This window comes from Andrographis paniculata, unplaced genomic scaffold (assembly GCF_009805555.1).
Source record: "Andrographis paniculata isolate CXL003 unplaced genomic scaffold, ASM980555v1 Contig71END, whole genome shotgun sequence".
NCBI lineage: Eukaryota > Viridiplantae > Streptophyta > Magnoliopsida > Lamiales > Acanthaceae > Andrographis > Andrographis paniculata.
In genome coordinates, this window is record NW_026137608.1 from 4,739,502 (window position 1) to 4,749,013 (window position 9,512).

Consider the following 9,512-nt stretch of genomic DNA (forward strand, 5'->3'; position numbering starts at 1 on the left):
GTTCGCCGAGAAGAAAAGAAAGAAGAAAGAAGGATAGAACAGTGAAAGGTGAAGAAGAAGAAAGAGACGAATCTGTGCAGCGGCGGCGGATTTCTATATATGCCTTTGATTAGGGTTAAAAAGTTGAATATAACAAATACTTCCTCCCTATTACAATTGCATCGTATCGTGTATAAATGTAATGATATTTGTATAAAATATTATAAATTAAAAGGATATTTAAATAGATAATATAATATTAATATTTTTAAAATGCTGTCCAAAAACTAAATAGATATATAAATATAAAACGAGAGAGTAATACTTTATTATAATAAATTAAGTGTTTGATCCGGAAATAATAAATTAAGTGTTGGATCTGGAGATATTATTTCAATTTTAATATTCATTAATTTTATTTTTTTAAAAAAATATTAAATTAAATATTTATTTTTTTAATTATATTAAAAATTAATTTTATATTTAAAATATTATATATATATATCTATGATTGTTATATAATATATAATAATATAATATAGTTGGTAAGTATAATAATGAGTATAATATATATGAATGTGTGTGCGATAAGTATATAGATATATGTACGTATATATTAGTCTAAGTATTAATATATTACTCCCTCCGTCCACAAAAGAAGTATACAATTACTTTTGGCGCGGTGTTTAAGAAATAATAGTATTTTAATTATAGTGGATAGTTAAAAGTAGTGTAATGACATTTTTGCCCTTGCTTTTTGGTGTAAAAGTAATGATGTGATGTAAAGTAGGGATATTTGTGGAAAAAAATAAAGTATTTAATATACTTTGTAATTGGACATCCCAAAATAGAAACATGTATACTTTCTAGTTGGACGGAGGGAGTATAATATAGTGGAGAAAAATGTGTAATAGAGAGGGCGAGTATGAATTGATTGTCTGTGCATTTCATTCAATGAACACATGTGGGTATTTATAGGCAAAATGGAAGTACCGGCCACGAAGCATCCACACTATATACATGTGTATACTACGTACTTTACAGCAATAATATAATTATTTAAATTCAAAATTTTTTATTATAAAAAATTAAATTAAAAATCCAAATATTCAACCAAATAATTCCATTATTATATTTTTCACAAAAATAAATAATTATTAATATATAAAAATAATATACTCCTTTCTCATAAAATTATGTAAATTTAAATAGACAGAAAATTAAAATGTAATGTATTTTAATATTAAAATAAATTAAATAAAAAGTAAAGTGAGATATTAAATATATATATATACTCATTAAAGTAAAATTAATAAAATTATATCTAGTATAAATAAATAGTGAATAAAATTAAGGGAAGACAATAAATAATTGTTACATAATTTGCGGATGGAATGAGTAATGTAATAGTACATATTTTCGTATATTAATATTTTTAATTTCATATTTTTTATCATATAATTATATTTAATTTAAATTATATCTTCTTATCTAACATATTAATATCTTTTATAATTTTTTTAGTTCATAGTTAATTTAACTGCTTACTAAATTTATTACTACGTTATACTCTATCTTTTTCATTCAATTTTTTTTATTATTATTTAATTTTTTTCTTAGTAAAATAATATTATTTTTTTTCATTTTTCCTTTACCATAAAAAAAAAAAAAATCATATTCTTATCTATTTTCTTAAAATCCAATTACATTGACATAAATTTACACGATGGATAGAGTAATATTTTTTATTTTATAATAATTTAATTAATTATTACTATATAATCTTTACACAAAGAAAATAAATAAATAAAATTTATATTTAAATAAAATTGAAATAGAAATTAACATTTTTTCATTTAGGATGTGTTTGTTTGGGGATTGGATTTTAAATACATTATTCATTATATTTTTTTTCCAAAAATATCAAATCAAACATCTATTTTTTATTTTTTATATTATACTAAAAGTCAATTTTACATTCAAAATATCGCATCAATACCTATTTATATCACATCATAAAACTATTCAAATTCAAAATTGTTACTATTCAAATCTCAATTCAAAATCCAAACCTCCAAACAAATACACCATACAGCATATTTTTATAAAAAAACATTGTGTTGGATAAATAATATTGATTTGAATTTGAATGGTAAAAGAACAAAATCTAAAGCACTAAACAAACACAATGACTCAGTGATATAAATATATATTAATGTGATATTTTGAAAAAAAATTAAAATATTAAAATAAGGAATAAAATATTACAAGTAAACACACCCTTATTGATTTTGCTAGTTAGTTATTACATGATTTTATAGATGCAATGTTAGTTTTTGTTTGTATTCGAGTTTTTATTTTTTCATTTTTCAATATAGTTTAGATTAAATAATATTTTGATACGATATTTTATAAAATAAAATATTGTATTTTATGAGTATGAAACTCAAACCAAACACACTCTAATTTTATGTGTATTTTTTCTATTTCTTTTTTACACATGTTTTTTCAAAAAAATTTATTATATTACACACCTTCATTATTTTGATATTTTTTTTACCAAATTTCCTATGCCTCACATAAAAAATTTCATTTTCAATCACTTTACAAAACAAACACATTTATTTATTTTTCCTAATTTTATTTAAAATATTTTACTCCCTCCGTCCACAAACTAATGTCCTATTTTCCTATTTGGAACGTCTAACAACAATTGTCCTATTTTTTTTTAAATACAAATTTTACATTTTTACCCTTCATTCATTTATTATTTTTAATCTCTACCGTACAATTAAGGACAAATTTGTCAATTCATAACAAAAAGATAATTACCTAAAAAACCGTGTAATTATACTTTAGGACTATAGAAATTGGATTGAGGGAGTATAAAATAGCAATAAGAATTTCATATATAAATGATAAAATTAGAAGTATTTAAAAAAAAAAAAAAAAAAGATTCAGGACAAAAAACCAACACTTTTATTGCTACTATTACGAGGAAACGAAAGTCCAAGACATCATTATCATCATCAAATTCATCATCGCATAATCTGTCTGCTTGCTATTTGTATCGTACGTTGGATTTACTTAATTAATTAATTATAAGATGATTAGATTATGCATCATCATTTTCATTGGAACTCACGATTAATTGCATAAATATATATATATATATATAGTTCTCCGATTGTCCGCCGCTGGCGCCGGCGGCGGATCAAACTAAATTTCTTGGGCCGACGAGGTTTGATCGGCGACGACGTACCTAGCGTCCCATACAAAAGGGTTCATCAGCTGCGCCTCATTGTGCGGCGTTGTCCAGTCCTCGTACATCATCCTAATAAATAATAATAATAATTAATATTCAAAATCACTTATACTAATTAAATTATATAAATAAAGATTTACATAATAATAAAGTAAATCATCATTTTCAAAAAATCTCCATTTATTTTAAAAATTATATGACAATCTTTATACTAAATATTGCATGAATTTTTATTTTATTTTAAAAATTGTACTTCCTCTGCTCCTTAAATAAGTATCCACTTGCTTGTTGCACGTGGTTTAAAATATATTAATATTATATGTAATGTTAGATAAATAGTACAGTTATTAAAAAAAAAATGAATATTTGACGAACCAAAATAGAAAAGTAGATAGTTTGTTACGAGACAGAAAATACGTGGTTCTCTTATATTTTCAAAAATATTGTATAAATTTTCGTCATGAAAAAAATATAAATAAAAAATTATCTTCTCATTGCACAAAAGTTTTACGACGATGAAATTTTATGCAATATTTTTTAAAATATTAGAGTATAGAAAGATTTTATTTGAATTTCGAAACTATGTTGGAGGAGTTATATAAGTAATTTTACTTAATAATTAAATTGAATTAATTAATTGTGTATATATATATTATATACGTACACTTTGATGGGCGGTTTGGAGACGACGACGAGAAGATGCAGGTCTTGGTGGGGGTCTGTGTTGAGCACTTGGTGGACGACATCTGGCGCCACGTGGAACGTCGAGTTGACCGAGAAGTGCATCGTCTCTGGGCGGCCGGGAAACACTTTTCCGCCGTCGCTGTCGGAGGCGTTGGAGGCGACGTAGAGAGTGCCGCTGCCTTTCAGCACCACGAACACCTCCTCGCAGGCGTGGCGGTGCACAGGCGTGCTGCCCCCCGGCGCCGCCGTCTCCATCCACACCTCAATCTGCACCCAATTATTCAAATTTAACTAATTCTTGTTATTTTCGTTCCTCTCAAAATAATAGTTTAATTTTTATTTTTAATAACCATCTTCTTCTCCTTTTACAAAACTATCTCCATTTTTTTACAATAATTATACTCCATTTGTTTTTTTTAGAAAATTTTAGAAATATTAGTATTATATTGGTACACAGTAAAAATAAAAATAAAAAGACCAAATTAACTTTATTAATATTATATGATATAAAAGGTAATGATATTTATAAATAGATTGTTAGGCGACGGAAAAAGTATAAAGTATGAGCATTTTGGTATTTTAGAAATACTTTAAAACCCTATATCAATATAGCATTATTGTTCATTAATTCTCGTGTCCATCCCAAATGTTCCTATTATTTATAGACGGACAGAGTATATGTTGTTGACTCCGTTTGTACATAAATAATTAAATGATCCTAAATGCTTGCAGGATTCGCAGAATAATCGTTTTACCTAAAAGCTCAAACTATTCAAAAAAAATACATTATTAATATATTTCTCGGGTAACAGAATCTCCGACAGAGTTTAAGCTTTTAGGTCATCATCTAACAACATATATATATATATATATATATAGAGAGAGAGAGAGAGAGAGACCTCGTTGAAGCCGTGGAGAACGGCGCCGGCGACGGTGATGTGAGAAATGCCCGGAATAGTGTTGCTGTCTTGGAATTCTTTGTCCAAATTCCTTACCATTGCCGGCCCTGTCGATCAATTTAAATAATTACAAATTCGATCGGTAATAAGAAATTTTGAAGATATTTAATTATAAATTGTATGAATTGAGGGGTTACCGATGTCGATGGGGTAGTGAGAGTGAGCATAGTTGGATGGCAAACTGCTGAAAATTAGGGCTGTGAAGAAGAAGGTGAAGAAGATGAGTTGAAAGGCCATCTTCATGTGTGTTCTTAATAAGGTTGAGATAGAAATGAGTTTATATTATATGATGATGAATAATTGTTGGAGGGTTTGAGGTCCCTTTTATACACAATCTTGATCATTTTTTTATTAGGGTTGATATGTTCTTCTATACATGAGGTTTGAATTTGGTCTTATATTATTTGTTGTTATTGTTATTGTTTTTAAAGGTGTGTTCTTGATTATTTATTAGGTTTTTGTATTTTGGATTGGAATTTTTATTTTAATAATATATTGATGTGATGTACTATAAAAATAAAATAATTTTATTGGTAAAAAATGAAGTTAAAAAGTAAATATTTATATCTATATATATATATATATAAAGAATCAAATCTATTGGATCCGTTGGTTCAACAATTTTTTTTTTAAAAAATTGTGATTTTTTAAAAAATAATATTTTATATTTTTTATATATTTTTTTATAGCACACACAAGAATAAATTAGAAAAAATTAAACACTCTGTTATAAAAAGATCAAAAAAAGTCAAACATTCAATTTAAAATAATATATTTTATACTTATAACACAATTTTTCATACCACGTACAAAAATATCAATCAATCTAAACAAACAGAGCCATTGTCTTCTTTTTGAATTTGTTTTTAGTTATTAGGAATTAAAAAATGTTATTAAAATGATTTTTAATTGTTTCTAATATATTTGAGAAAAATAATTTATTTTATTAAAAACTTATTTTTGTAAAATTAAACAAAATTTTTATCAAAATATCATAATTTTTGTAAATATTATAAATAAAAAAATAAATAGTTAATTTAATTATTTTTAAAAATTTGATGAATAAAGTAAGATGAATATCAAACCTTGAAGAAACAACTAGTATTACAGACATATAAATTGTCAAAAGTTCATTTAAAAAAATAAAAATAAAAATATTGTACCTTCAAAATTGATATACATATACTCCTTCCGTCTCAATATAATAGTCTTGTTTACTATTTTTGTTCGTTCCAAAACAATAGTCTCATTTTTATAAATAACGATATCATCATAAAATTATCCATATTTTTTTTATTATTATTACATAATTGTCATTACTTTTTACGCTAATATACTCACAGGGGCAAAAAAATTATTTATCCTTACTTTTTATCAACTACCAATATAATATCAATATTTCTTAAATCTCGTACCCAACATAATAAGACTATACTTTTGGGATGAAGACAGTATTTTTTTTTAATAACGTAAAAATTTGCAGCCGTTACCCGAAAATACGCATTAGATTCAATATTGATATTTTATGGTAAGGGTATGGTGTGTACTAATTTACGGTAGAGATAGATATTCAGTCAAACATTAAATGACAACGACTAAGGTTAAGGGACTTGGTCTATATAAATTATAATAAAAAAACGTTGTATTTTCTCCGTCTAGATGAAAGGTTGTCGTTTATTTTTTATAAGTTAATTTTTTAATATTAATATTATAATAAATGGTAATGAAAAAGACGAAAATACTCCTATTAATATTGTGTAATATAAAAGTAATGACATTTGTGTAATATAGTATAAGTTAAAAGGATATTTATTATGTTAGGTAGGTAATAGAATTATTAAATTAGGAAATGATAACCTTGTTTTGGGACGAACGAAAATGAAAAATGACAACTTTTCAATGGGATGGAGGTATAATATTTTAATGTAATAGTAGAGAAAGTAAAAAATAAAATGAGAATATTAAAAATAGTGTTCAATTAATTATTATTTAGTAAAGTATGAATAATAAAATTATAAGTGAATAGAATTATTTATTATAAATAGATAAATTTATCGAACAACCAAAAAACTTGATATAATGTAACATTCAATTTTCTAGATAAAGAAAATTTAACATAATTTGATTTAAAAACTAAATCTATTAAAAGTATATAATGACAACAACATCGGAAATATTTTGCATTTGATTTATTTAGTTATGGTTTGAAATTGACTTAACAAAGAGGAGTTGGTTTGAATTGTTATATAAATAGTATTTTAATTTGATATTTTGTAAAAAAAAAAAGTAATATTTTTATTAAAAATTGTGCATGGTGAATTCAATTTAAAATCACAACCAAACCGATGTTTTGAAAGTATTTAAATTTTAGAAAGTTTAAAAATAATATTAAAAATTAAATATTTGATGTCATATCTTACAAATAAAATATTATATCACATGAGTTTCACTTAAAATTTATTCAAATTTTTTTATTTCTATCTCATTTTCAATAAACAATTTTCTATTTATATGTAAAATTAATTTATTTTAATTTTATATATAAATATTTTTTTATATATTTATATTATATAAAAAAAATTCTCTACAAAATACTATTCATGTTATATGTTTTTTATTAAAATATAGTCATTAAAATGATTAAATAGATATTTTAAAATTTTTAATCTTATATATATTTTACATCATAGATCAAATATTAATTAAATAAATCACTTTCAATCCAACTTTCAACTAAAAAACTCAACTCCTAACCAAACACATTTCAATGTAATATATATTTTTCAAAAGTTATTGTTAATAAATGCCAAAAATTACAAAAATTCTATAAACCAAGACTTATACTCCCTCCGTCAATTTAAGGTTTACATTTATATTTGGTGCGGTGTTTAAAAAATAATAGTATTTTAATTATAGTGAGTAGTTAAAAGTAGTGTAATGATATTTTTGCCCTTACTTTTTTGTGTAAAAGTAATGATATGACTTAAATTAAGGGTATCTGTGGAAAAAAATAGGATATTTAATGAAATATTAACTTTATAATTGGACGTCCCAAAATAGAAATATGTAAACATTGTAAGTGGACGGAGTATTTATTAGAACTTACATTTGGATAGAAGTATTAGAACAAAAAATCTTTGGAATATATATATATATATATATATATATTGTACAAAGAAATGGTCAAATCTTGTTAGGATTACTATGGATACATTTTAATTACATTAGGATTCTATTGATTTTTTTTTTTTTTTTTAATATTTTAACTATATAGATTATTTTAAATTAATTTTTTTTTAAAAAAAATATAACAAAATAAAATTAAAATTTTATACTAAAATAGAAAGGTACACGCCGTGTAACAATATGATCAAGTATAATTATACACTGAAATATAAGTGACTGTGTGACAACATGGTCGTGTAGTTTCCATGTCAGTTGCCATGTCTCCTCCGTTACGTCAACGCTAACAATTTTCGTTAGGTTTTTAACGATGAGACCAAAATTAATTGAAACTGTATATAATTACACCAAAATTGATTGAAATTGTTTATAATGGGATTAAAATTGATGAGTTTTTTATATTGAGATCAAAATTAATTTTTTCCCAAACTAATTTTTTAAAAAATTGAAATAATGTAAATATATATGTATATATATTTCAAAATGGCATTGAACATGCATTTTTCTTAAATGATGATGAAGGATTAAGACTAATTTTTACATATATATATATATATATATATTTATTATTTTAAATTTTATATTCTCTCCGTCTGGCTCTAAAACTCTCATTTACATTTTACGTTATTGTATTAACATTAAAAATATTTTTATATTTGTATAATTTTTTGCACAAATGTCATTATTATAATATTATAAGATACTAATAGAAGTATTTTTATCATTTTTTCTTAATTTGTACTATATTTTCATATAATAATTAATATTTAAATATTAAGAAACAAAAAGTAAATAAGACCTTTAGAGCCGGACAAAGGTAGTATTATTTATAATTATTTAATTTAATAAAGCATCATGCACATCATCTAGTTTTTATTTAAAACTTCATATTACCTTGGTCATCGACAATAATATTAATTTGGTTGAAGACGAGTTTTAATAAAAATAATTTCTTTCATAGTAAAAAATACAGATTGATTTATTTATTTATTTTTAATACTGAAAATGAAATATAAAACCTTTTTCATGCCTCTAAAAATATATATATATAAATTGAATAGCATAAAAGTAATATACAATCCAAACTATTATTACATTCAACAATTATTTACACAAGAACTTGTCATATATATATATATAATATTATATTGAATATTGATTTTTTTTTTTTACGAAACATTACATTAAATATTCAATTTTTTACCAAGTTTAAAATATTTTAAAACTCTAAAACTTTTGTTTCTTCTGAATTTTCATCTAATATTTTACTATTTAATTTTCTTTAAGAAAAATAGATATTTTTTTTTAATATATATATATATATATAAAATATTAGATCAAACATTATTTAAATTAAAAAAAAAACTCCAAACTCAATCCACATTGAAAGAAAATACGCAAAATTTATATAAGGTTTGTTCGAATTTGAGTTTGATTTTCAT

At 23.2% G+C, this 9,512-nt stretch overlaps 1 protein-coding gene across 1 annotated transcript; it reads right to left on the reverse strand.

The window, feature by feature from the left end:
* Positions 1-2,945: 2,945 nt before the first annotated feature.
* On the reverse strand, positions 2,946-5,224 carry LOC127264964 (auxin-binding protein T85-like). The gene is made up of 4 exons (XM_051294578.1): positions 5,025-5,224; positions 4,828-4,934; positions 3,909-4,195; positions 2,946-3,313 (listed from the first exon to the last, which is right to left on the reverse strand). Exons 1-4 carry the CDS (start codon positions 5,128-5,130, stop codon positions 3,199-3,201), a joined length of 615 nt encoding a protein of 204 aa, XP_051150535.1. The 5' UTR covers positions 5,131-5,224; the 3' UTR covers positions 2,946-3,198.
* Between the last annotated feature and the right edge of the window lie 4,288 nt (positions 5,225-9,512).

Excerpts from the sequence above, each read along its gene's own strand:
- LOC127264964 (XM_051294578.1), bottom strand. The coding sequence starts at position 5,130 with ATGAAGATGGCCTTTCAACTCATCTTCTTCACCTTCTTCTTCACAGCC. Across the intron at positions 4,935-5,024 it reads TCACTACCCCATCGACATCG|GGCCGGCAATGGTAAGGAAT; the intron begins GTAACCCCTCAA and ends ATTGATCGACAG. Across the intron at positions 4,196-4,827 it reads TTCTCCACGGCTTCAACGAG|ATTGAGGTGTGGATGGAGAC; the intron begins GTCTCTCTCTCT and ends AATTGGGTGCAG.